Source organism: Natator depressus, chromosome 1 (genome assembly GCF_965152275.1).
Source record: "Natator depressus isolate rNatDep1 chromosome 1, rNatDep2.hap1, whole genome shotgun sequence".
In the NCBI taxonomy this organism is placed as follows: domain Eukaryota; kingdom Metazoa; phylum Chordata; order Testudines; family Cheloniidae; genus Natator; species Natator depressus.
Genome location: NC_134234.1, coordinates 51,787,185 through 51,814,489, shown reverse-complemented (window position 1 = coordinate 51,814,489; position 27,305 = coordinate 51,787,185). Strand labels below are relative to the sequence as shown.

The 27,305-nt window shown below is 48.2% G+C and overlaps 1 protein-coding gene across 2 annotated transcripts in view; it reads right to left on the bottom strand.

The window, feature by feature from the left end:
• Positions 1 to 332: 332 nt before the first annotated feature.
• SERTM1 (serine rich and transmembrane domain containing 1) overlaps positions 333 to 27,305 on the bottom strand; it is a 42,948-nt gene continuing 15,975 nt past the window's right edge. For both annotated transcript variants that reach the window (XM_074959687.1, XM_074959680.1), the window contains exon 2: positions 333 to 6,298. In XM_074959687.1, coding sequence (XP_074815788.1) covers positions 5,791 to 6,114 — 324 coding nt within the window. In that variant the 5' untranslated portion in view covers positions 6,115 to 6,298 and the 3' untranslated portion in view covers positions 333 to 5,790. The remainder of the gene's footprint in view (positions 6,299 to 27,305) is intronic.

Below are 27,305 nucleotides of genomic sequence, written 5' to 3'. Positions count from 1 at the left end.
CCGCCGACACAATGGGCATAGTGGGGACATGCAGAATCGACTGTCTTAAATCGGAGGCTCAATGTCGACTTAAATAAAATTGACCTAATTTTGTAGTGCAGAGATAATATTACCCATTTTCATGCTGCGGCTCCCACCTCCATTTTTTTATATGAGTATTAACCTCATTTTCTGCAAAGGAGACACAGGTGACTGAATTCAGGCCTTGGCAGGTAAATGAAGATTGAGCTGGTTTTTAGCTATCTTGTTTTAAAGTTAATTTATTTGTATTTATAAGTCTACACACAAACACATTGGGTTACAGATTTTGGGATCTTAAACAGCTTTTATAAAGGAAATGTTACTTCTTGTTCAACTTTAAATAAATAACTTAGTATTTCCCCATGTCCTTTCACCGGTTTCTAGTGAAAATTGAGTGAAGCTGTTTCAGGAAAACTCTGTCTGTATGAATAGAGTAATTGAGAGACTAAATATCTTTATAAAAACAGGGTGGATCAGCAATCCCAGTGACTTAAGTTCTTTATTTTGCAACAAAATGCTTTGGCTCTTATAAGAATCTAATCAACACCAAAACTTAGTGTATAATACGTTAATTTTTAAAAGTTGAAAACACCATCTCCAATTTAATCTGCCTTTGTCTGGCACTGAATAATGATATTTCTAATTACTACATTTACATTTGACGGTAAAAAACCTGCATTTTCATAGAGCATACAATTAATGTTGGATGTTGGGATATGTATCCTGCCAGTAGCAAACTGATAACCTGGAGGATAAAAATGTTTTAAAATGTGTAAAAAAAGTTTGTGGAGTGTTCCATGTACAGCTGCGGCCTCATAGGCTGTAATATACCAACAACTCCTTAACTTTAACAACATGCTGGCCAAATAATACATGACTTGATACTCCAAAGAGCCAATTATCTCTGGAGAGATGCTGGGTGACGGGTGTGAAGGGTGCTGGTACTTTGCAGGAGGCACACAGACCTCTGCAGGATCGGGCACACCACTTGTAAGGGGATCAGTAACACCAGTCAGTTAGAGCTATTAGTGCAGCTCTGCTAGTTAAAACCAGCAATGACACATCTCTGTTCTTCTCCTGGTCCTTTAACTGAGTTGGATCTTGCTCAAGGGCAAAGCCCCCATTCACGTTAGGTGGAGCACGATTGAGCCCAATGTACAACTATTCCCCTTGGAGCACGTTCTGTAATGATGCTATAATGTAATAACTGGAACAATTTGGAGTAATTTGGAGGCTGCAATAACAAACCAATCTTTGCATTCCATATTGTATCACTGTCAATTTAATGGGACTAAACCCACGTCAGGTTTGCTGGAGACCTCACAGAATTCTGCTTTGCAATAATAATAATTGCTTTATGACAGTAACTGAATACAGGACTCTGTTTTAATCAAGGGAGCTTCTGTATTACATTTGGACACAATGGACAGTTACTGAGAGTATATCATACCAATTATGTAAGTGTGTATGGGTCTGTTCTCTATGCTGGGATCAATCCTGAAAACCCTTATTCCCCTGGGGCTAAGTTATGCCATTTCAGCAAGGCCCAAACTATGGGGTGTATGGAGCATTGGGAGGCATCCAGGCTTAACATATGTGACCCTGAACTCCCTAGAGCAGGGGGAAGGCATGCCCATTACTACACATCTTAATGGGGTGCAGCTTATTCTCCCACCATGCATACTGGGCCCATTCTGTAGTGTGGAGGATGGGCTGGGCCATGGCCTCACCTCCCCGCAGCTCTTCTTATCCTCATTGGGGCACTTTGCATCCCTGGTGGAGTAAGGAGAGAGCAGGCTCTGTGAAGGGACTACGACGTTGCCTGGCCCTTACACAGGCCACTGACAAGAAGGATTCGCCTTGCTCCTCCACCCCACTGTGCATCCATGTAAGGAGAAGGCAGAATCTGGCCCTTCACAAGAAGCCTGGGAAACAAGCAGGGAGAACTGGAAGTCCTGGCACAGTCAAGGAATTATGATGTGATTGGAATAACAGAGACTTGGTGGGATAACTCACATGACTGGAGTACTGTCATGGATGGATATAAACTGTTCAGGAAGGACAGGCAGGGCAGAAAAGGTGGGGGAGTTGCACTGTATGTAAGGGAGCAGCATGACTGCTCAGAGCTCAAGTATGAAACTGCAGGAAAACCTGAGTGTCTCTGGATTAAGTTTAGAAGTGTGAGCAACAAGGGTGATGTCGTGGTGGGAGTCTGCTATAGACCACCGGACCAGGGGGATGAGGTGGACGAGGCTTTCTTCTGGCAACTCATGGAAGTTACTAGATCGCAGGCCCTGGTTCTCATGGGAGACTTCAATCACCCTGATATCTGCTGGGAGAGCAATACAGCGGTGCACAGACAATCCAGGAAGTTTTTGGAAAGGGTAGGGGACAATTTCCTGGTGCAAGTGCTGGAGGAACCAACTCGGGGCAGAGCTCTTCTTGACCTGCTGCTCACAAACTGGGAAGAATTAGGGGGAAGCTAAAGTGGATGGGAACCTAGGAGGCAGTGACCATGAGATGGTCGAGTTCAGGATCCTGACACAGGGAAGAAAGGAGAGCAGCAGAATACGGACCCTGGACTTCAGAAAAGCAGACTTTGACTCCCTCAGGGAACTGATGGACAGGATCCCCTGGGAGAATAACATGAGGGGGAAAGGAGTCCAGGAGAGCTGGCTGTATTTTAAAGAATCTTTATTGAGGTTACAGGGACAAACCATCCCGATGTGTAGAAAGAATAGTAAATATGGCAGGCGACCAGATTGGCTTAACAGTGAAATCCTTGCTGATCTTGAACACAAAAAAGAAGCTTACAAGAAGTGGAAGATTGGACAAATGACCAGGGAAGAGTATAAAAATATTGCTCGGGGATGCAGGAGTGAAATCAGGAAGGCCAAATCACACCTGGAGTTGCAGCTAGCAAGAGATGTTAAGAGTAACAAGAAGGGTTTCTTCAGGTATGTTAGCAACAAGAAGAAAGTCAAGGAAAGTGTGGGCCCCTTGCTGAGTGAGGGAGGCAACCTAGTGACAGAGGATGTGGAAAAAGCTAATGTACTTAATGCTTTTTTTGGCTCTGTCTTCACGAACAAGGTCAGCTCCCAGACTGCTGCACTGGGCAGCACAGCATGGGGAGGAGGTGACCAGCCCTCTGTGGAGAAAGAAGTGGTTGGGGACTATTTAGAAAAGCTGGACGAGCACAAGTCCATGGGGCTGGATGTGCTGCATCCGAGAGTGCTAAAGGAGTTGGCGGATGTGATTGCAGAGCCATTGGCCATTATCTTTGAAAACTCGTGGCGATCCGGGGAAGTCCCGGATGACTGGAAAAAGCCTAATGTAGTGCCCATCTGTAAAAAAAGGGAAGAAGGAGGATCCGGGGAACTACAGGCCAGTCAGCCTCACCTCAGTCCCTGGAAAAATCATGGGGCAGCTCCTCAAGGAATCAATTCTGAAGCACTTAGAGGAGAGGAAAGTGATCAGGAACAGTCAGCATGGATTCACTAAGGGCAAGTCATGCCTGACTAATCTAATTGCCTTCTATGACGAGATAACTGGCTCTGTGGATGAGGGGAAAGCGGTGGACGTGTTGTTCCTTGACTTTAGCAAAGCTTTTGACATGGTCTCCCACAGTATTCTTGCCAGCAAGTTAAAGAAGTATGGGCTGGATCAATGGACTATAAGGTGGATAGAAAGTTGGCTAGATTGTTGGGCTCAATGGGTAGTGATCAATGGCTCCATGTCTAGTTGGCAGCCGGTATCAAGTGGAGTGCCCCAAGCGTCGGTCCTTGGGCCGGTTTTGTTCAATATCTTCATAAATGATCTGGAGGATGGTGTGGATTGCACCCTCAGCAAGTTTGCAGATGACACTCAATTGGGAGGAGAGGTAGATACGATGGAGGGTAGGGATAGGATACAGAGGGACCTAGACAAATTAGAGGATTGAGCCAAAAGAAATCTGATGAGGTTCAACAAGGACAAGTGCAGAGTCCTGCACTTAGGACCGAAGAATTCCATGCACCGCTACAGACTAGGGACCGAATGGCTCGGCAGCAGTTCTGCAGAAAAGGACCTAGGGGTTACAGTGGACGAGAAGCTGGATATAAGTCAACAGTGTGCCCTTGTTGCCAAGAAGGCCAATGGCATTTTGGGATGTATAGGTAGGGGCATTGCCTGCAGATCGAGGGACGTGATCGTTCCCCTCTATTCGACATTGGTGAGGCCTCATCTGGAGTACTGTGTCCAGTTTTGGGCTCCACACTACAGGAAGGATGTGGAAAAATTGGAAAGAGTCCAGCAGAGGGCAACAAAAATGATTCGGGGACTGGAACACATGACTCATGAGGGGAGGCTGAGGGAACTGGGATTGTTTAGACTGCGGAAGAGAAGAATGAGGGGGGATTTGACTGCTGCTTTCAACTACCTGAAAGGGGGTTCCAAAGAGGATGGATCTAGACTGTTCTCAGTGGTAGCTGATGACAGAACAAGGAGTAATGGTCTCAAGTTGCAGTGGAGGAGGTTTAGGTTGGATATTAGGAAGAACTTTTTCACTAGGAGGGTGGTGAAACACTGGAATGCGTTACCTAGGGAGGTGGTGGAATCTCCTTCCTTAGATACTTTTAAGGTCAGGCTTGACAAAGCCCTGGCTGGGATGATTTAGTTGGGGATTGGTCCTGCTTTGAGCAGGGGGTTGGACTAGATGACCTTCTGAGGTCCCTTCCAACCCTGATATTCTATGATTCTATGATTCTGACTGATGTAAGTAGCTCCACTGAGGTAAGAACTCCTCATGCCTATAGGGGCTCTTAATAAAGGCAATCAGCTGCCAGCAACAGTAATGGGAGTTATGTGTCTCTCAAGGAGAGCAGAGGCTGCTCAGATTGTGTTTTCGCTTCATTAACAATAAGCTAGAGTAGCACTGACGTATGGAAAGGAGGTGTGCTGTATTTGTGATGCAGAGGCAGAAACCCATCCCCCTAAGAAGCAGGTAGCCCTGTCAACTGCATGCAAGTAGGTCCTAAAAATATCTTTACAACATACAGTACAGCTTGAGTTTACAACGGTGCATATTTATTCTAGTTGCTTTTGCTAAATAAAATTAAGCAAATATGTCAAAGTGTATGTGAAAATTGACTTCTAGAGGCTTTATACAGAAAGATTCAATGGATTGGTATACATAGACAAAATTAATGTTTGTTAACAAAAGAATTATTTTAGTTTTGTTTTAATAACATAATTTAAATACTGAAACGACATCACAATTAAAAACAAAACAAACAAACAAAAAACCCCACCCAGTAACTTTAAAATTGGCCAAGGTGCCAATTTGTCTAACAAATTAGTGTGGTGGCATTTTTGTGAAAGTGATCTTGTCCAGAAGGCCCTATCCAGTGAAAAGTCAATGACACACTAACAAAGGGAAATCCAGGTAAGAGGGATACAACTGCAAAGAATTAGAACATCCACCTAGAACCATATTCAAATTTGGCAGGAAGACTTTGTGTACGCATGGATGTGTATACGTATGACAGAAAGGCAGCATTAATATTACATACATGAAGCTACGACCAGATGCCATTTTCCATGCTCCAAGATGAAAAGCATCATTAATAAAAGGGGAAATGGAAACTAAAAAGAGAAAGAAAACTCAAAGAGAACTCTAAAAGTCACCTCTTTCATGATTAATAGTCCTCAATGGCAAATGTTACATGCACTATTTCCCTCAAAAACTAGACAAAGTTGTTCCATTTCCCAATGTATTTCCTTCATTTCTTTTCATGAAGAAAGGTTTGAGAAAGCAGATCGCTGGGAAGAAATACTACAAACTTCTAAATTAGTGAAAGAACTTCCAGCATCACTAGTGTATTCTGGGTACGAGGCACTGGAAGAGATGATGTTTTTCAGCCTCTGAAGTGCAATGATTAATAACAAAAGAAGAAATGCTAAGAGGCTGAGAAATATAGAAACATAGACATAGACATTTGATAAGCGGCCAGCTGAGGAATCCACTGAAGTTGACAGGGATGTGGGATATAGCTCCAGAAAAGTCCCATTTTCCATGTTTCCTACTAATCCAGATGAAGGGTCAAGTTCTGACATTTTGTGTGTGTTTTTAAGGGAATAGATGTTGTAGTCAAAGGCAGTTTTAGAAGTATAAAAAATGCTGTATTCTAGATGCTTTCATTTTTCCATCAAAACATAGGCAAATTGAGTCACCCTGTGATCAGAGTTATTCTTCACTTCTCAAACCCACAGGTAATATAAGATGCTGTATCCTTCAGTCCTGAAAGAAAAGAAAAATAGAATTAATTTATCACTAGACCAGGTGCTTTAATTATTCACCTGAGGGAATATAACTTTAAAAACAGTAAATTATTTCCCCATAAAGTTGACCTCAAGGACTTAAAAAATAAAAGAAAAAAGAAATCAGTATCTGTTGCTTTATGGGCTGATTTCTCCCAAAAGCAGGGATAGAAGGAAAATTCTGCACATACATTTCCCACAGCTTTTACTACCGATTAGCCAGATCCAAAACTTCTGATCCAAACAGCTCTGAACTTGGTGTGGGAGGAAGTGTTGGACTGCAAACCCAGATCCAGATCCAAATTTATCGCTATGTCCACATGGAGCCAAATGAACCCCAGAATCCAAGCACCCTTGACTTTTGTAGAGGAAGGAGATGTTTCATAATGAAGATCCAGATCTGAATTGAGTGCCTCAGGCCCTTTCTATTGATATCATCTACAGTCATGTTTGCCAGTTCATGCGCCATGTGATGCCTCAACATGAACTAAACTGGCGATATCCCAGCTACTCCCAAACCCTGTTGGAGCATAGCGCTGGCCAAATAAATGCTCTTTCATAATCTATGGTGAAGGTTTGTGCTACAGTATGAGTTCCTTGCTATGGGGAATCTTTACAAAATGCAGGATTTCAGGACTTGGCCATCAACTTTCTGTTTCCACACCAAACAAAATAAAAAAATCCTTGTAAAGAGTTAAGCTTGTAATCCTAGAGCCAGGTTTTTAAGCAAGGTGACAGATGGTAAATCCACTACCACTATTAAACCTATGTTGCTGTGCTGTCTTGTCTGACGTAACCAGAACCAGGGAATTTGCTGTGGCTTATTTATTTTACATTTATAAAATGTGCGGATCTAATTTCACAAAGTGCATATACAAAGATTAAAATGCAAGAATCAACTCATTACCAGGCTGATCTGCTATTGAGAAGGTGGCTTCAATAAAATACACTTCTCAGCCAAAAACTGCACCTTTTCCTTCTGACACCCACAGCTCAGCAAACTCGGCCTCGATCTAAGGGCTCATCTATACGAACACTTAGTTCACTGCACTCTGGGGTGCAAATCTACCCTGCACTAACGTGCCATGCAATGCCACGCAGTAAGGTGTCTGTGTGAACCCTGCTGCTGCACACTACAAGCTCCCTAGTGTGCTTTAACTTACTCCTGTTTCAAAGTGTGGTCAATCAAAGCACACCACAAAACTTTCTGTGGGTGGCAGGCTGGCAGAAGGGTCTGCATGGACACTTACTGTGGGGCAGACTAGTGCAGGGTAGATTTATACCCCAGCCTGCCATGAACTAATGTTCATATAGACAAGCCCTAAGAGAGTGGATTCCATAGCTGAGGAGGGCCCTTCCACTGAAAATACCTTGCCTCCAGACCCCTCATGTTTAAATCTGGAGGCTCAGGTGCCTCAGATGATCCCAACAGTCAGGGTAAAACTGAGGCAAGAGGTGGTCTCTATACTAGTGGCTTTTGCACCCAGTGTAGCTAAGCCCCAGTGTAGATATGCTGCACCAGAGTTAGAATGGGCTTAGTGAGTGGAAAATGGGTGTAAAATGCTAATATTCTGTTTCGGTAGGTCTGTATGCCACTGTCCATTAACTTTGTACTCATGTCAATAGCTACTCAAGCTATAAGGCACTGGAGAATCACACCAACTACCTACCTATCTATCTACAATCACATCCATCCTTTGAATGCACCTGTTGAATCCTCTTATATTGTTGGGGAAAGGTAGTGATCTTTTCTTCTCCTACAAGAAGAGAACATCTGCAGAGAATCCAAGTCCTCAGCATAAAAAGCTGAAGGAAGACAGGGGTCCCACCTGTGATGATCCTTCTTTGGACCTTAAACTTTAGTTTCAACTCAGTTTAAGTATTTTTAACCTTCATTCCCATGCTTTGAGGAACATTTTTCTCTACTCTTTTTAATGCTTTGGAGAGAAGAGAAGGATTTTCCCTTGTCAAGATTTTCCTTCTAAACCTACTTTTATTAGGTTTGTATCTGCACCTTTCTACTATATCGGTGAGCATTCTATACTCTCCAGCTGGGGAAAGTAAGCAAAGCTGATTTTACAGTTGCCTTAAGGCTCTGATGTATCAACCCTGCACAGGTGCAAAAGAGAGGAGGAAGAACACAAGTGACCCTTTCATCATTGTGTCCCTGAGAAAGGGAAGACAAATTTGTAGTCTCTGTGCTCCAGGGATGGAAAAGACTGTGAAAGATTAGTGTCATTAACAGCTCTAGACTACCCAGAGGGACCAGGGAGGAGCCTGGGCCAAGGAGCTCAGGTTGCATGCTGTCCAAAAGTAACACAGCAGTCATTTTCCCCTGACCTCCTGGGGGCGCTGTATGCTACCTAACCCTAAGTCTCTTTGCACAGGTCCAGTTCAGAATCAGCCATGAGTGAAACAGGAAGTTAAACTTTTGATGCAAGGAACTCTTCAGCCTTCATCTGACATCATCTTAAAGGGCAAAGGGATTGCCCAATAGTAAAACAGAACAAAACCAAACCACACAAATAAAACAAAACTTCTTATTCCCCTTAAATAAACAGAACTACCTATTCCTATAATAAGTGGTTTTTATTACAGACGACACTGACCGTCTTGAGAGGCCTCGCATTTTCAGATGCAACCAGTTTTAACTAAACATTGATATCGTTATTAAGACCCAGTTCTGCCATTGTTATTCCCATTGAGTAGCATTTTACTTCACAGATAATCCCCTGTGACTTCACTAAAGCTTCCTGCAGCATAAGTTCTATGCCATGTAAATAGCGGTGGCAGAATCAGGCCCTTAAAATAATAATGTTATCACTTTGTGGTTTTTTTTGGATGTCACACTAAAGCTAAAGTACCTTGCTATGTTTCCATGAAAATGTTCCAACACTCTTGCCCATAATGCTCTACCTTACAACTGTAACCCCTTGGGGTTTAGAGAGCATGGTCCCTTTAAATCTTTTCCTAAGGGAGGAGGGGAAGCAGTGAGAGAAAGGAGGGAAACTCCAGGTGGGGCTCTGGAGACAGAGAGAGAGAGGGAGAAAGGTGGCGGGGTTCCCAGAAGAGATGGAGCCAACTAAAATTGAGGAGAGCCTGGATGCAGCTGAAATACTGGGGAGAGTGAAGGTCCACACCCATATTTACAACGCAAAGTGAAGGGCATGGTAGCACTATGTACTCACTCCAAGGAAGCAGATCTTGATAAAGTGCCCAAAGAGGTGCAAGTAGGAGGTATCCCCTGGACAATCTGGGGGCAGAGCAGTCCCCTACTAGTGTGCCTATGTCACTTGAGGTGGATTCTTTAGCGCAGAAATTGCAAGCTCTGATGGTGGATGAGGAAGCGGACAAGAGAGGAATTAATTTTGGCATTAGGAGCGGCTCCACCCAGCCTGGTGGGATGGGCCAAAGAGCCGGGAAACACTCTCAAAGATGCATTGAAGCTGGCCTATGAAAGTGCTCCATACAAGCAGTTACGTTCTTTCTCGGAGGTGTCACCTGTACCCTCAGGGGAGGATGATTGCGAGACCTGGAGGGATTTTATGGTGCCACTTCTCCAAGAGTGGGAATGCTCTGATGCTGAGAAGCGGAAACGTGTGCTTGAGAGTCTGAGGGGACCTGCCATGCAAACTGTCCGAACCCTGAAAGACTCACAACCAGCTGCCACAGTGCAAGACTATTGAGCAGCTCTTGAGAGTGTCTACGGTGCTACTGATCGCAGTGAAGACCTGTATTATTGTTTCCGCCATACCTATCAGGAGCCCCATGAACGACTGTCGGATTTCATCAGGAGACTAGAGGATTTGCTACAGCAGGTAGTGCGGAAGGGGGGCATCCCCACCAAGCACATTGATTCCGCTAGGTTGGACCAGATCCTTCGGGGCACCTGACAAGATGGATTGATTCGGTGGCAACTGCAGCTGAGGGAGTGGGCCCCAAACCCACCCCCGTTCCACAAGCTCATTCGAGAGATACGTGAAGAGGAGGAGCAATTGTTGCAAGTGGACGCAGTGGTGCAGCCGAAGAAGACAGGGAGTCACATCATGACAGTGCTTGGAGAGATGGAAGAGGCCCCGTCAGTGGCAGCAGCACTGAGAGATTTGTCCCGAGAAGTGGCCATGATGAAGGCTCAGGGACACACTGTGCCATCCTCAAGTGGGGAGAGTAGCAGGAGGGGTGATAGCCAGCAAGAAGGTTTCTGTTACAACTGTGGGAGAGATGGGTCACTATGCCTTGGACTGCCAAAACAAGACGGATCATGCAAGGGTATCTCAGAGATTGCAGCAAACCATTAGGGAGCTTCAGGGAAACACCAATGGGGCTTGGGGAAGGAGCAACCCAAGATCCTGAAATCCCAAGGCTCCCCAGAGAAAAACACAAACAGGGGTTACCCAGATGGGCTGGTAGGCCCTCAGGCTATAGTACCCGTTCGTATAGAAGGACGATTGTATGAGGCATTGCTGGACAGCTGATTGCCATACTTTATGAATCTTACTACCAAGAATACCTACAGCATTTACTCTTGCGTCCCCTGTCTAGCCTGACAGTATGGGGAATTGGCTGTGACTCCTGCTCCTAACGGGGATATATTCTGTTGAATGTCCGGTTTCCAAAGAACGTTGCGGGAGTAAACCAGGAAATAGAAACATTGGCACTGGTCTGCCCAGATCCAAAGGGAAGAGAGTATGCACCTTTAATCCTAGGGACAAATGCAAACCTGTTCCAGAGATTGGCGTGGAAATGCCGTGAGATGGCAGGGAACAACTATCTGCGGGAGCTGCCAATGCACGCTTTATGTAAAGCCTCATACCAGCGAGCGAGGGGCCCCCCATCCCAAGAGGAGACCAAGGCTAGACCTTTTGGGAGGGATAGTTTCCAGTCTGGGGTTTCCCCCATTCCTGCTGAGTGGAAGGACCGCCTGTGTGAAAAGTTAGTCAAGAGGAAAGCTGTTTTCTCTATGCGCAAGTGGGATGTTGGGTGTGCGCATGATGTGGAACACCATATCCAAATGCAGGATGGTCGGCCTTTTCGAGAGAGGTCAAGATGATTAGTCCCCACTGATATTGAAGATGTGAGGCAGCACCTACAGGAACTGGCTCAAGCAGGTATCATTGAGGAATCCAGGAGCCCCTACACATTGCCGATCATAGTAGTACGAAAGAAAAGTGGAAAGGTGTGCATGTGCGTCGACTATCACACTCTGAACCGGCGGACGATCCCTGACCAATACACAATGCCCCAGGTGGATGATGCCTTGGATAGCCTGAATGGTAGCTGCTGGTTCTCTGTCCTTGACCTCTGCAGTGGATACTATCAAGTGCCCATGGCACCAGAGGACCGGGAGGAGACAGCATTCATTTGCCCCTTATGGTTTTACCAATTTAATCGCATGCCCCAGGGAGTATCTCAAGTTCCAGTCATGTTTCAGTGACGCATGTTGCGGGTGGTAGCAGACATGCACCTTTTGGAGTGTCTGGAGTACTTGGATGACATTGTAGTGTTCGGGCGCACTTTAGAAGAACACGAGACTCGTCTGTGTAAAGTCCTGGATCGTTTGGAACACGCAGGCCTCAAGTTATCCTTAGACAAGTGCATCTTCTGCCAGACATCCGTGCGGTATGTGGGACACATAGTGTCTGCAGATGGTATAACTACAGACCCAGAGAAGGTGAAGGTGGTAACCCCCTGGCCGAGGCCCACGACTCTCAAGGAATTACAGTCGTTTCCAGGTTTCTGTGGCTATTACCGCAGGTTCATCAAGAATTTTTTGCACATCGTACATGCACTCACAGAGCTCACCAAGGGATACCCCCCACAAATGAGAAGAAGGGGAACGCACCTCGGCATCAGTACTTTAATGTGGGTGTACCTTTTGGAAAGCAGTGGACTGAGTGTGAAGAAGCTTTCCGTAAAATCATTCAACAGCTCACTCAAGCACCTGTTTTGGTGTACGCTGATCCCACTCAGCCATATGAACTTCACGTCGATGCAAGCTACACAGGTTTAGGCGCTGTCCTTTATCAAGAGCATGAGGACAAACTCCAACCGGTAGCGTTTGCAAGTCGAGATCTCACACCGCCTGAGAGAAACTACCCTGCTATTCAAGTGGAGTTCCTGGCATTGAAATGGTCCATCACCGAGAGGTTTCATGACTACCTCTATGGGGCCAAATTCACTGTAAAAACCGATAATAACCCTTTGACATACATCAGAACAACAGCAAAATTATCCATAGCAGGGCACCAGTGGTTAGCGGCACTCTCTGCCTATGATTTCACTCTGCAGTATCTACCCGGTCGAACAAACATGGATGCAGATGCCTTGTCTCGGCGGCCTCATTCTAAAGATTTATAACCCAATGATCAGATGAATGTGGAGACCCCTGAATTGAGAGCTTTATGCCAATGGGTATCCATTGTGGAGGAAAAATCCACAGCTAATGGAGAATGAGCAATTGACTGTCTGGGTGCACCACAAGAAGCCATACCCATAGTCTACTCAAGTTTTACTAGAGTACAGGACCCTCAGCTACCCAGACTAAAGGATCGAGAGGTGGAGCATGCCCGGAGAGCTGATCCACGGATGAAGGACATCCTTTATGCATTGGAAAGGGGAAAGGATCCCAAGGCTATTCGACTGGGTCACCCAGAGGAGGCCCTTTTGCTGAAAGAATGGGACCACCTATTGGTTCGGGATGGATGACTTTATCGAGGGCAGAAGCATCCCCAGAGGCCTCACCCAAAGCAATTGTTGCTACTGCAGAAGTACTGGTGGAAGTACAGTTCTGCGGAAAAGGACCTAGGGGTTACAGTGGACGAGAAGCTGGATATGAGTCAGCAGTGTGCCCTTGTTGCCAAGAAGGCCAATGGCAATTTGGGATGTATAAGTAGGGGCATAGAGAGCAGATCGAGGGACGTGATCGTTCCCCTCTATTCGACATCGGTGAGGCCTCATCTGGAGTACTGTGTCCAGTTTTGGGCCCCACACTACAAGAAGGCTGTGGATAAATTGGAGAGAGTCCAGCGAAGGGCAACAAAAATGATTAGGGGTCTGGAACACATGACTTATGAGGAGAGGCTGAGGGAACTGGGAATGTTTAGTCTACGGAAGAGAAGAATGAGGGGGGATTTGATAGCTGCTTTCAACTACCTGAGAGGTGGTTCCAGAGAGGATGGTTCTAGACTATTCTCAGTGGTAGAAGAGGACAGGACAAGGAGTAATGGTCTCAAGTTGCAGTGGGGGAGGTTTAGGTTGGATATTAGGAAAAACTTTTTCACTGGGAGGGTGGTGAAACACTGGAATGCGTTACCTAGGGAGGTGGTAGAATCTCCTTCCTTGGAAGTTTTTAAGGTCAGGCTTGACAAAGCCCTGGCTGGGATGATTTGATTGGGGATTGGTCCTGCTTTGAGCAGGGGGTTGGACTAGATGACCTCCTGAGATCCCTTCCAACCCTGATATTCTATGATTCTATGGTGAGGCATGTTAGAGGCCTGCCATAATTGAATGGGGCATCTGGGAGTCAAGCGATTGGAGACAAGAGTTAAGGGAAGATTCTATTGGCCCCGGATGGGGCATGACATTGCCCACCATATTCGCACCTGCACCAGATGTATCCAATGAAAGACTCTGCCTACGCAGGTGGCTCCTCTTGTCAGCATCACAAGTTCTGCACCCATGGAGCTTGTCTTTATGGACTTTCTATCATTAGAGCCTGACCATCGGGGTACTGCAAATATTTTGGTGGTCACTGACCATTTTACTCGTTATGCCCAGGCTTATGCCACCAAAGATCAAAAAGCTTCCACAGTTGCCAAGATCCTGTGGGAAAAGTTCTTCATTCACTATGGGTTGCGCGCCAGACTACACTCAGATCAGGGACAGGATTTTGAAAGTCGGTTAATAAAAGAACTTTGTAAGATCATGGGGATCAAGAAATCACGCACCACCCCTTATCATCCACAAGGGGATCCACTACCAGAATGACTCAACTGCACACTGCTGAACATGCTGGGAACTCTGGAGCCTCAGCAGAAAAAATACTGGAGCCAGCACATGAAGCATTTGATACATGCGTATAACTGCACTCGACATGACGCAACTGGGTTCACACCATATATGCTAATGTTCGGTCAAGAAGCCTGGTTGCTGGTCGATCTCTGTTTTGGAGTGTCTTCAGGTGGGGCACTCCCAGAAACATACTTGGGGTATGTAACTCGCTGAAGAAATCAACCGAAGGAGGCATATCATATAGCGACGTAAGCAGCTGGTCACCAGAATCAAAAGAATAAAACCCGATATGATCAGCAAGTGAGGCAACAGGAGATTCAGGTTGGTGACTGAGTTTTGGCCCAAAATCTCGGCCTACAGGGAAAACACAAAATTGCAGATCGTTGGAAGTCACACTCATACATTATAGAGAAGAAACTTGGGGATCTACCAGTATATCGCATACATCCTGAGGGCAGTCATGGCCCCACCAAAACTCTCCACCAGAATCATTTGTTACCTGTAGGACAAGTATTGTTTCCCCATAAGGATGTTTCCACAGATTTTGAGCCTCCTGGCCCCATGAGTCAGACACAGTCCCAACAATGGAAATATACCTGTTCGCTGCAAACACCCAGCTCCTCGGAGAGTAAGGATGAAATGGGGTTTGGCAATCATCCAGTTTGGAATGCCCTGACCTTAATGGACCCTCTTGTTGTTGCACAAAGAGATGGTGAAGGGGAAGAACCCATACTGAGCACTTCCGATGCCCCACTGTCCAAAGCTGTGGAGACCCCCCCAAGAACATGATGAGGAAGATTCAGTGCAGGCAGAGAACCCTGTACCGCAAACAGCCACTTTAAACCCAGATGCCCTCGAATTCATGTCTCAAGGATCCATCATCTTGCCTCCATGTTCAGTGGTGTCACCTCAGCCAATACCTGACAGCCAGCCTAGATGTTCCTCTAGGGAAGGGAAGCCCAGGTGTGTGCTGACATATGATCATTTAGGGGAACCCAGTGACCTACAGATCTCTGGGGGTGCCATGGGGGATGACTTGCCTCATGGGAAACCTGTTCCACCCCTCGGGGTCCTGTGGGATGGATGACGGGAATGCTCCTGACGAATGGGGGCCCTGGGTCTCCTGCTGGGGATCCACGGTGTAGAGTTGCCCACTTTGATGGGAACATCAAGGATTATTTCTTTTGGGTGGGGGAGAGTGTAACTCCTTGGGGTTTAGAGAGCATGGCCCCTTTAAATCTTTTCCTAAGGGGAGAGGGGGAGCAGTGAGAGAAAGGAGGGAAACTCCAGGTGGGGCTCTGAAGCCAGAGAGAGAAGGAGAAGAGTGGCAGCCCGCAGGCCCTCACAAAGCAGCAGAGAACCTGCCTGAAGCCTGGGAAGGACAGGGCAGCCAAGCGGGGACACCCCAGGACAGGAGCCAGGAGGAGCACTGTGCCAGGGAGGAATTGCCTGGGAAGGACAGGCCGGAGCTAGACCCAGTATCACTGCTGCCCAGAGCTGCATGGGGCTGTGAGTACTGGGGCTTGTGACTCTGCACTGGGAATAAGGAGGGAGGCTGCAAGTTAGTTAAGTGGGGAGGTGGTCTCTCTGTGTGGCTTTGCAGAAAGCAGCAGAAGAGGGCACCAGAGGGGTTTGTTGGGGAAAGTTCACTGCCACCAAAGACGACCAGGAGCACCCAAGACTCAGCACTGAACTGGAACTTTGCTCAGGACTCCTGAACTCTGTGTGCAGACACATTGCTCGGTGTCTGCCCTTTCAGACTGTGCTACCACTGGGCCTGTGGGGCTTTGGTTTGGATGCAACCCTGTACTACTGCCCCTACATTTCCCCTTGTTGTTTTTCTCCTCTCATTCCTCTGTAAATAAATTTTTCCCTTTGTTATAGCCATTGTACTTTTCCTGTGGGTGTGTGTGTTCACTCTGGGGGGTTTGGAACAGGTGCCTCTGGGGTGGAAGAGATTTTTCCTGCTGCATTGATGCACATGCCATCTCTTGGCCAGAGCTGCCTGCAGAGCAGACTCCATCTTGGCCACAAGGGCGCTAAAGTTACAAAATTTTACCTTTAAAATTTATATTTCCTGTCAATTCTCCTAACTTAATTATCTGTTTCTTCATGAGGCTGACACTTTCACTGCCTGTGAGAAAAGCAAGAAATTGTACTAATGATCTTCAAGAAGGATGAGATAAGTTTCTGCTGATGCTGTTTCTTCTCTGGCAGACTAATAAAAGCCTAAGGAGACACCTATTGAGAGTGCTAAAAAATCTGACTTGCAGTCGCTACAATAATTAGCATAAAGTTACCCATCATGCTTTGCACTGTAAATTACATTTAGAGACAATACTATATGCCATAAATAGCCCTATGTATCCAAGTAATAATGACTAAACTAAGCAGTAGATAGTCTTTTAGTAATACAATTCTTTTTTTGTAAACTTTAATTTGTTTTCCATACCTAGACTCCAGTGTAAGTGAGTGCATTCTAAGTGTTCACATAGATAAATAAATAATTACACTATGGTATGAAATCTGCCTTGGTTTTATTGTACACACTTTTGCCATTCTTAATCAGGCCTCCAAATGGCCTAAAATGTGTCCACAAAATAATTAGAGGTGCAAAATTGCACCTGTAAATTTCAGACATAAAAAAGAAGGGCAGGTTTTGAAAATCTGACCCTTTTGGTATATATCTTTATATTGATTCATAAAATATGTTGAAACAAACAATTGTTTTAACCCCAGTATTATTTCTTCCAAGGAATAATATTTAAAGTACACTGAAATCAGTTATATTAGACTCAACAGGAAGAGATTCTCCTTTACTCACGAAAGCTTATGCTCAAATAAATTTGTTAGTCTCTAAGGTGCCACAAGTCCTCCTTTTCCTTTCCTTTAGTGGCACAAAGTGAAGTAATGGGATAAAATTTGGGATAATGATTTCTTAGTTTGCAATTACTTAAATGTCTTATGGCTAGATTTTGTTTAAAAAGGTACGCTTTGATATGAAAGATTTTGTCCTTGATTAATCATCACAGTGAACAGCAAATCAATTGTTAATTACATTTCTCTATAATAATCTAAGAAATTAATTCATGCTTGTTTTAATTTGTTAAAACATGGGAGATTTATTCAAAATTCTTTATAAAACTTTAAATCTGGTATGTCTTACTTTTGCAGTTAAGAATTATGGACTGATTCAACAAAGCATTTTAGGCCCATGCTTAGCTTTAAGCACACAAGTTGTTTCAGTTACTTCAAGGAAATTAATCATAGGCTTAAAGTTAAGCATGCACATATATATATACACACACACACACAGATGACTTGCTGTATTGGGGGCCTTTATGCTCAATGTAGATCATTACAATATCAATTAGATTGTTGTTTTTTAAAAAACTGAATACTGTGAATCAATATCATAGACAGTATAAAATGTTATATTCCAATGGGCTAGACTCCAGTTTCCTTACTCACACAGTTTCCTCACTCAACTGAGTATCTGACCCAATGTAAGCATGAAGTGATGTGAATATGCCTACCACAAGGTGAGAGGAACTCTTTGGAAACATTTTGGGGCAACCCAGAAAAAAAGGTATTTTTTTAAAATACATATTTAAAAGGAAGGAACTTCACATAGAAATGTTAGATTCAAATGTATCTCAGGTGCCTTTTACAAATTTTCATTATCCTGTTGACATTAATGGCAAAGTCCTGTTGACTTCAGTTGGAACAGGATTGGTCCTGCAGCTCTGATGTTATTCATAGAAAGGTACAAAACCTGTTAGGAGAAAAGAAAATGAAATAGACAGGTAGGCCCTGTTTCTGCATCATTAGGAAGCTGGAAAGCAGCCAGATCTCCCCATCTAGGGTTCCCCCTGCTAGTATAGGTGACTAGCATTGATGTAAGGGCTGTGTGATGGGGTGTATCAGGCCCTTTGAGGCCCCCTGCTGGAAGCCTCATGGTCCTACCACACCCCACTCCAGAAAACAGCAGTAGTGGTGGGACCTCCAAGTGGCATAAGGAGGCTGAGAGGAAGTAGCCAATCAGAGCCCAGCAGGCTCATATAAAAGGAGCTGCTGACAGAGCAGATCAGTTGCTGGCTGGAGTTAGGGGGGCAAGAAAGGTGCTCCTGGTTAGATGAAGGAGTTGTAATACCTGGACAGAGCAGTTCCTGGCTGGAGTCAGAGAAGCAAGGAAGGTGCTTCTGCTGATGACTGGGACTCATGCAGGACTTCAGCCCTGAAGTAAGGGTGAAGCTGAAAGTGCTGGGGCTAGTGGGAAAGAAAGAAGGGAAGTGGCTCAGGGAAAGGCAGCAGCAAGTAGTTAAAGAGAAGCAGCTGGTGGCTGCTACTTATAGGGCCCCTGTGTTGGGACCTGGAGTAGTGGGTGGGGCAGGTCCCCTCCCCCACAGGCAGAGTGGCCTGAGCCCAGAGAAGGGAGCTTAACCAAGCCCAGAGAAGGGGAGAGAAGACCCTAAAGAAGGTCAGCATTTAATTGAACCATTTTAACCCAAAAGGGGATCAAACTGAACTAGTAACTCAGCTGGAGAGCTGGGGTCTGGAAGGCTCGCTACAGAGCAAAGAGTCACCAGGGAAGGGCCCAGGGGCACTGCTCCATAACAGAGCAGGTACCATTAGAAGCTAGCTCAGGAGGGGCCAAGGCTAATCAGGGTACTGTGGCCCTGTTAGACTGACTGAGAACTGAGCCAGGAGACAGGGCTACAGACTGCAATGTCACAGAGGACACTGTGAGAGCCCCTATTGGATTTGTAGCCCGGAAGGGGACTGTTTTGTTTGTATACCTACAAATGGTGTGTGACTCAGCCAGAGAGCCACGTCACTGAAAACCTGCTCGAGAAGTTTAACTATCAACAGGGGCTACCACAAGCAGAGCAAAGCTGAGAGAGTGCAGGTGCAGACGCACCTCGCCAGCAGGGGCGCTCATTTGAGAGAGTGAGTGGTCTCATCACAGGCTGTGCTTGAGATGTTATGAAAGAGTGTGGCTAAATGGTCGTGGACTGCTTTAAACTCTGCTTGGTCAAACTGGCTCCCCCACCAGCCTCAAGTTTGGGGAGCCACAAACAGAACCTCCAGGCCCAGTGAACAATTAGCACAGTATAGGATTGAAAACTTGCTCTTTTTGGTACAAGTGTGCAAATAATTGGAGGAAACAATCTTGCCTAAACATCGTGGGACAAATTCCTTCCTGGAATCATAGAAATCATAGCTATGTGGGACTGGCAGGAACCTCAGTAGGTCATCTAGTTTGGTCCCCTGCACTGAGGCAGGACTAAGTACTATCTAGACCATCCCTTTTGGTGTTTCTCTAATAGGTTCTTAGTAACCTCCAATGATGGAGATTCCACAACCTCCATAGGTAATTTATTCCAGTGCTTAACCACCCTGACAGGAAGTTTTTCCTAATGTTCAACCTAAATCTCCCTTGCTGCAATTTAAGCCCATTACTTCTTGTCTTCTCAGTGGTTGAAGAGTACAATTTATCACTCTTCCCTTTATAACAACCTTTTACATACTTGAAGACTGGATCATGAAGAAGGATCATGTCCCCCCCTCAGTCTTCTCTGCTCCAGAATACACCAACCCATTTTTTAAAATCTTCCCTCATAGGTCATGTTTTCTAGATGTTTAATCATTTTTGTTGCTCTCCTCTGGACTTTCTCCAGTTTGTCCACATCTCTTCTGAAATGTGGCACCCAAAATTAGACAGAATACTCCAGTTGAGGCCTAATCAGCGCAGAGTACAGCGGATGAATTACTTCTCGTGTCTTGCTTACAACACTCCTGCTGCTACATCCCAGAAGATGGTTGGGGTGTTTTTTGGGTTTTTTTTGTTTTTTTGGCGGGGGTTTTTTTGCAACAGTGTTACACTGTTGACTCATATTTAGCTTAGGATCCAGTACAGCCCCCAGATCCTTTTCTGTAGTACTCCTCCTAGGCAGTCCCCTTCCATTTTGTATTTGTGCAATTGATTATTCCTTCCTAATTGTAGTACTTTGCATTTGTCCTTACTGAATTTCATTCTGTTTAATTAAGACCATTTCTCCAATTTATCAAGATTATTGTGAATTCTAATCCTGTCCTCCAACATGCTTGCAATCCCTCCTGGTTTGGTATCATCTGCAAACTTTATGTGTATTTTCTGTGCCATTATCCAAATTATTCATGAAGATATTGAATAGAACTGAACCCAGGACTGATCTCTGGGGGACCCCACAATATGCCCTTCCAGATCGATTTTTGAACCATTGAAAACTACTCTGAGTATGGTTTTCCAGCCAGTTATGCACCCACCTTATAGTAGGTTCATCTAGGTTAGTGTTTCCCAAACTTGGGATGCCGCTTGTTCAGGGAAAGCCCCTGGCGGGCCCAGCCAGTTTGTTTACCTGCCGTGTCCACGGGTTTGGCTGATCGCGGCTCCCACTGGCCGCTGTTCGCTGTCCCTCAGCCCGCACCACTTCCCGCAGCCCCCATTGGCCAGGCACAGTGAACCGCGGCCAGTGGGAGCTGCGATCGGCCTAACCTGCGGACGTGGCAGGTAAACAAACCAGCTGGGCCCGCCAGGGGCTTTCCCTGAACAAGCGGTGTCCCAAGTTTGGGAAACACTGGTCTAGGCTATATTTCTCTAATTTGTTTATGAGAAGGTCATGTGAGACAGTATCAAAAGCTTTACTAAAGTAGAGATATGACATCTACTGCTTCCTCCTATCACAAGGCTTGTTACCCTGTCAAAGAAGGATATTAGGTTGGTTTGACATAATGTTAGCCTACCCCATTTACACTGATGTTCAGTATGTTAGTCGTCCAATGACTGCCAACTTTTTTGGTGAAAACTGAAAAAAAATACATTCTTTTGTCTACACTTGAAAGTTATTTTTGATTAAGGTGGGGTGAATTTAAAGTTCAGCAGCTAAAATAGAAAAATTTAAAGTGGAATAACTCCATGGGTGGATGCTTATTCCAGAATAAGAGTGTTCACATGTGGAGTTATTCCTGAATAGTTTATTCCTGCATAACTCCATCCCACATCAGTCCCAATAGTAAAGACTCTGCAAGCCAACTTGAGCTCTCATTTACATTTGTGTAACCTTCTTGCCTTCAGATTAGGCCTTCACTATGCAATCCCATGACCTTTCAATATGTTGGCATAGCTTGAACTGATTGGAGCTTAGTAAACAAATCTGTTGATGATGCTAAAAAGGAAAAGAATCTAGCTCCACTCTTTGTTTTGGCTCTTCAGCCCTAACAGGCGTAAAAAGTAATAAATGATTATTGTCACTTAAGACACTTAAGATATGACTGACTACTGTGACAGGGTTGGGCCAGATGGCTATAGGAGGGTAATTTTTTTTTTTGAAGCAAAAAAGGGTTTTTTTTAATTTGCATAACACACTTACAAAACAAAACAACAGCATATGCAATGTGTAACATAGCAACCAATCACAATTGTTTTCTCATTAGCTTCAGGGGAGGGAAGTGTTCAAGCTTGCCTGGGCCCAGAGCGGGGGGCTTCCTCAACTCTCGTGGTCTTCCACCCTTCCGAGTTACCTGGTGGTCCAGAGCGAGGAGGCTTCATTGACTCTCAAGGTCTGCCACGCCCGAGTGTCACCAACAATTCCCTCCTCTGAAAGCACCCAACAAAAGGGGCAGGCTGTGGGGTGGACAACCCGGGGGGGGACACGTGCACCCACGTATGAAAGGACCCCTCTAAGGTGGTGGTGTCCGCAGCAGCAATGGCTGGGGCTGGGGTCCTTTACTCTCTCCCCCAATCAAAGGGTCAAAACAAAGGGAGCCAGACGGGGACACCGAGCAGAGAGCCTCGGACAGCGCCCACTGCTCCTCAAAAGCATCAAGGGAGTCGGAGGACGCCGCCCAGAGGAACTCCGCCCGGATACGTGAACGGACCGAGGATTGGAAAACGGCCCCACAGTCACAGGAAACTCCATCGGTCAACCTCCTCTCTCTGGTTTTATAGATGGCCGTTTTAGCCAGGGCCAGGAGGAGGTTAACTAGGAGATCCCGCGACTTTGTGAGGCCAAGGATGGGGAGTGCATAAATAAAAAGGTGAGGGGAAAAATGCAACCAAAAACATAATAAAAGAGGAGGAGGAGCCGGAACAGGGGCTGCAGCCTGGCGCACTCCAAACATACGTGCGCCAGGGTTTCCCTCACACCGCAAAAGGGACAAGTATCTGGGATGGGGTTGAACCACGCCAAGTACGTGCCCGTGCTCACAGCTCAGTTAAGGAGCCGCCAACTGATATCCCCGACGGGCCTCAGAACCAAGGTGGAATATAGGCTGGCCCACCAGGGCTGCTCACTCTCCAAAGGTGGCAGAAGGTCTCGCCACTTTGTGTCGGGGCAGGACACTAGGGTGAGGGCGTGAAGGGTGTGGGGCACGAGTGTGTATAGATGTTTCCTTGGCGCGGTTTGGAAGCATACCGGCTGCAGTTCATGCAGCCGGCTCGCCATGAAGGGGTGAGGGGGTCAATTGGGTCTACGGGGCAGAGGTCCAATTAAAAGGTCCGGCGGGCCTGGGGTAGAGGGTGGGCAGGGCGTGCCCTCGAGCAGGACCCGATTGAGGTAAGCTCTAGCAGCAGGCGGCAAAGCGGCCTTCACCTCCTGAAGTACGCGCCAGAGGGTACGAGGTCTGGAGAACCCCATGCGCCGAGTGAGAGTCAGGGGATCCAGCCAGTCTCCCCGGTCGTAGTCCAGGAGGTCTCCGACTCTCGTGACTTCTGCCAGAATCAAGCTCTGGCGCACCGAACGGGACTACGCCACCTGCACACGGAGCTGGGGGTTGTGTAGCAGGGGCTCCACGAGGAGATCTGCCCCCTCGGTGGCCGCCACGGACCTGGTCATTAAAAACAGTTTCCAAGTCCAAAGGAGGTCCTGGTAGAAGACCGGCAGCCTGGAGAGGTCTCGCGGAAGACCTCCCGGACAGAGATAAAAGAGCTGCCGGTCATATTGGAGCCCTCGGATGCGGTGCAGGATGGCGCGCGCCAGTATGCTCCACGCCGAACTGCCTGCACTATAAAGGAGCCTCTATAGGGCCTGGAGGTGGAAGACACGGACCTGAGTGTGCAGACACTTCAGGCCCTGTCCTCCTTCCTTCAGGGGTAGATGAAGGACCCCTACAGGGCTCCAGTGCATTCCTGACCAAAAGAACCCCAGAATCGATGTCCGGAGGTTGGTCAGGAAACCTGGGGCTGGGACCAGGGTGTTGAGCCGGTACCAGAGCATCGACAGGACTAGCTGATTAAGCACCAGCGCTCTCCCTCGGGGGGAGAGACATCGGAATAGTCCCGTCCATTTCCGGAGCTGCTCTATCACCCCGCCCTCTAAGTTTTCCCAGTTCTCTGGCGGAGAGGGATGCGTGGCAGAAAGGTGAATGCCGAGGTAGAGCAGTGGACCCGCGCTCCACCAGACGGTCTGAAGCGCGGGTGGGAGGGAGCTCGCCTGCCGCCAGTCTCCTACTGCCAAGCCAGAGCTCTTGACCCAGTTGACCCAGGCAGAGGAGGCTGCCGAATAGATGGCCTGGCAAGCCTCCACCTGTACCAAGTTGCCCGGGTCCTGGACCACGAGGAGCACGTCATCAGCGTACGCCGACAGGACCAGCTGCAGCTCCGGCTCCCGCAGCACCAACCCTGTCAACCTCCTGCAGAGGAGACAGAAGAAGGGCTCGATCACCAGAGCGTACAGCTGGCCCAAGAGGGGGCACCCCTGCCATACTCCTCGCCTGAAGTTGACCGGTTCAGTCAGGGTCCAGTTGAGTTTAACCAGACACTCTGTGGAAGCGTACAGCACCTGGAGAAAACCCACAAACTGGGGTCCGAAGCCAAATGCCCGCAGAGTGCTCAGGAGGTACCTGTGGTCCACCCTAACGAAAGCCTTCTCCTGATCTAGGGACAGGAGGGCGAACAACAGACCGTCTCTACGCCCGAGTTCCAAAAGGTCCCGAACCAGAAATAGGTTATCAAAGATACTGCGGTCCGGGACGGTGTAGGTCTGGTCTGGGTGGATCACGTCCGCCAGCACAGACCCTAGGCGCAGCGAGATTGCTTTCGCTATGATTTTGTAGTCCGTGCTGAGGAGTGAGACGGGACGCCAATTTCGTAAATCGCGGAGGTCCCCCTTCTTCGGCAGTAAGGCGAGCACAGGTCGCCTGCACGAAAGAGGGAGGACCCCGCTCTGCAGAGACTCGGTCCAGACGGTGACTAGGTCTGGGCCGAGGACGTCCCAAAACACGCGGTAGAACTCCACGGTCAGCCCGTCCATGCCTGGAGACTTATTAGTGGGCATACTACAGAGAGCTTCCGAGAACTCGGCCAGAGTGACAGGCAACTCTAGCCGGTCTCGGTTGCTCATGCTGACTGTAGGGAGCTCCTCCCAGAGCACTCTGTAAGCGCCAGGGTCGGTCGAATCCGGGGAGAAAAGACTTGCGTAGAAGGCTCGGGCCCTCCCACACATCTCCACCAGTTCTGTGAGGGGGGTGCCATCTTCTGCCAGGAGGCAGGTGACATGTTTCTTGGCCCCCCTCATTCTCTCCAGGGCATAGAAGAAGCGGGAGCCGCGATCCATCTCCCAAAGGAGGTGGATGCGGGATCGAACAAAGGCGCCCCGGGCCCGATGGTCCTCCCGCTTCTCCCAGCATGCTCCGCAGAGGAGCGGGTCCTCAGGGCTGGCGGCCAGACGCCTCTCCAGCTCTAAGACCTCCCGTTCCAACTGCTCTATCGCCGCATTTCTCCGTCGGCTGGTGCCCCGGGTGTAGTCGCGGCAGAAAAGCCTGGCACGCACCTTCCCCAGGTCCCACCATCGCCGCGCTGAGGGAAAGGCACGCCGCTGCCCGCGTTAGGCTAGCCAGAATTCCCGGAAGGACATCATGAAGCCCTCATCCTCCAACAGGCTGTTGTTAAAATGCCAGTAGGCCGGCCCCGGCCTCTCCACACGGAGGGAGGCTGTCACGGTGTCTAGATGATGGTCAGAAAATGGGGCCAGCCAAATGCTGGAGGAGTGGGCTCATGAGAGATAGAAGCGTGATAAATAAATGCGGTCCAACCGGGAGTGGCTCGACCAATGGGCTTCCACCCGGACAAAGATGAACGTGGAAGTGTCATCCGGGTGGTGGTCGCGCCAGATGTCCACTAGGGAGTGATGTTCGACTATCTCCCGGAGGGTGTCTGCGGCAGTCGGACTCCGCTCGGTCCCCGAGCGGTCCTGTTCCTCGAGGGTGGTATTAAAGTCCCCTCCCAGGACCAGGCACTCGTGAGAATCTAAGGTGCCGAGGAAGGCAGACGCCCGCTGGTAGAATTGCAGCCGCTCCGGGCCCGATGTCGGGGCATAGATGTTAACGAGGTTAACCACGAGCCCCTCCATATGGACCCGGAGATGCAGCAGGCGATCCGGCACGGCCTCGGCGACCCCTAGCACCTCAGGCCATAGGTTGGGGGAGAACAGGGTCACCACTCCAGCCTGTCGAACCGTGGCATGGCTAAAGTAGACCCTGTCCCCCCACTCCAGCCGTCAACTGTCTTCGGTGGTTGGGTCCGTATGGGTCTCTTGCAGGAAAATCACAGAGTACCCTCCCTCCCGAAGGAAGGAGAGCACCTGGGACCTGCGGAGAGTCATCCTACAACCCCAGATGTTCAACGTTGCGATGGAGAGAGGTGTCATGGGGAGGGTTGGGGGGGTCCTCTCTGGCAGGGACGCTCGCATCTCCCAGCGGGCCGCGCAGCAGTCCGTGACCCATCCCGTAGGTGAGTAATTGTTCACAGAAGACGTGGACCCACCAGTAGGCCGCGGCATCCTGCTTCCCCGTCCCTTTACCTTCCCCCATGAAGGCCCTTGTGGTCTGGAGGATTTGAGAAAAGTCCCCCCATCGCTGGAGAGTAAGTTGTACCTTGTTGCGGGAGCCACGGACATCCTCTAAAAACCTCCGCAGCTCTCCTCGCAGCTCATGGGGGGGTGGGGTTACAGTTTCCCGGTTGTTCCCCAGCGGGGCCCTTGGTGCAGCCCTGTGGTCCACTAAAACGGACAAGCAGGGTGCGGACCCCAGACGGGGTGCCTGATGGGCTGGAGCTTCTAGGCCCGCCTCAAGCTCTGGGGCGATAGGGGGTGGTGGAGAGAAAATAACAGCTCCTAATGGGTCGGGGCAGGAGAACACAAAGGCCACTCCCTAGGGGTCATCAGTTGGGAAAGGGAAGGAGACAGCCCCGGGGGCGGCAATGACATTGCGGGAGGTAAACTGGATGGGGTAGGGGCAGGGGCAGGGGCAGAGGCGAGGTTCTGGGTTTCAGGAGGCAAGCAGCTGGATGGTGGCACCTCCCGATCAGGCTCAAGGGTTAAGGGGTTGGGGAGGGAGCTCTCAGTGACACTGGGCGCGCACTCTGTGGTGGATTTAGCAGCCACAGCATCAGGAGGTGGATTATCTTCTGTAGGGCCCCCGCCCGGGAAGGAAGTCGATTGCTCCGCACCAACGCGGGGTGCCCCTGGTGACTTGTGTCCTGGCTGCGTGGCACCGGCTGCCACCTGAGCAGGCTCGGTGGTCGTCAGTGGGGTGCCATCAGCGGCTGGGTCGGTGGAGGAGTCCAGGGGCTCCTCGGAGGTGGGAGCGGAAGCAGCAGTTAAGCGGAGGGAGCATGGGGAAAAGAGGGGTGGAGTGAGGTCGCCCAGATCGAAATTTGCTGGCAAAAGGTTGTCCTCCCCCTGGGCGACCGGGGTCAGATCTAAGGCCTTGATCTCCTCGAACATGGAGGAGAGGACACTTTCCGCCGCCCCGGGGTTCTCCCTGCCGGCACCCGCCACGACCGTTGCCTCGGGGTTCATGGGGGCTTCGGGTAGCGTCAGGACAGAAGGGGCTTCCTCGAGGGTCTCGGAGGGGAAGGTCTCCTGTGGAGGGGAGACACTACCCTCTGGTGCTGCCACGTCTTTCCCAGCTGCCACCGGTGGATGGGATGCACTCGT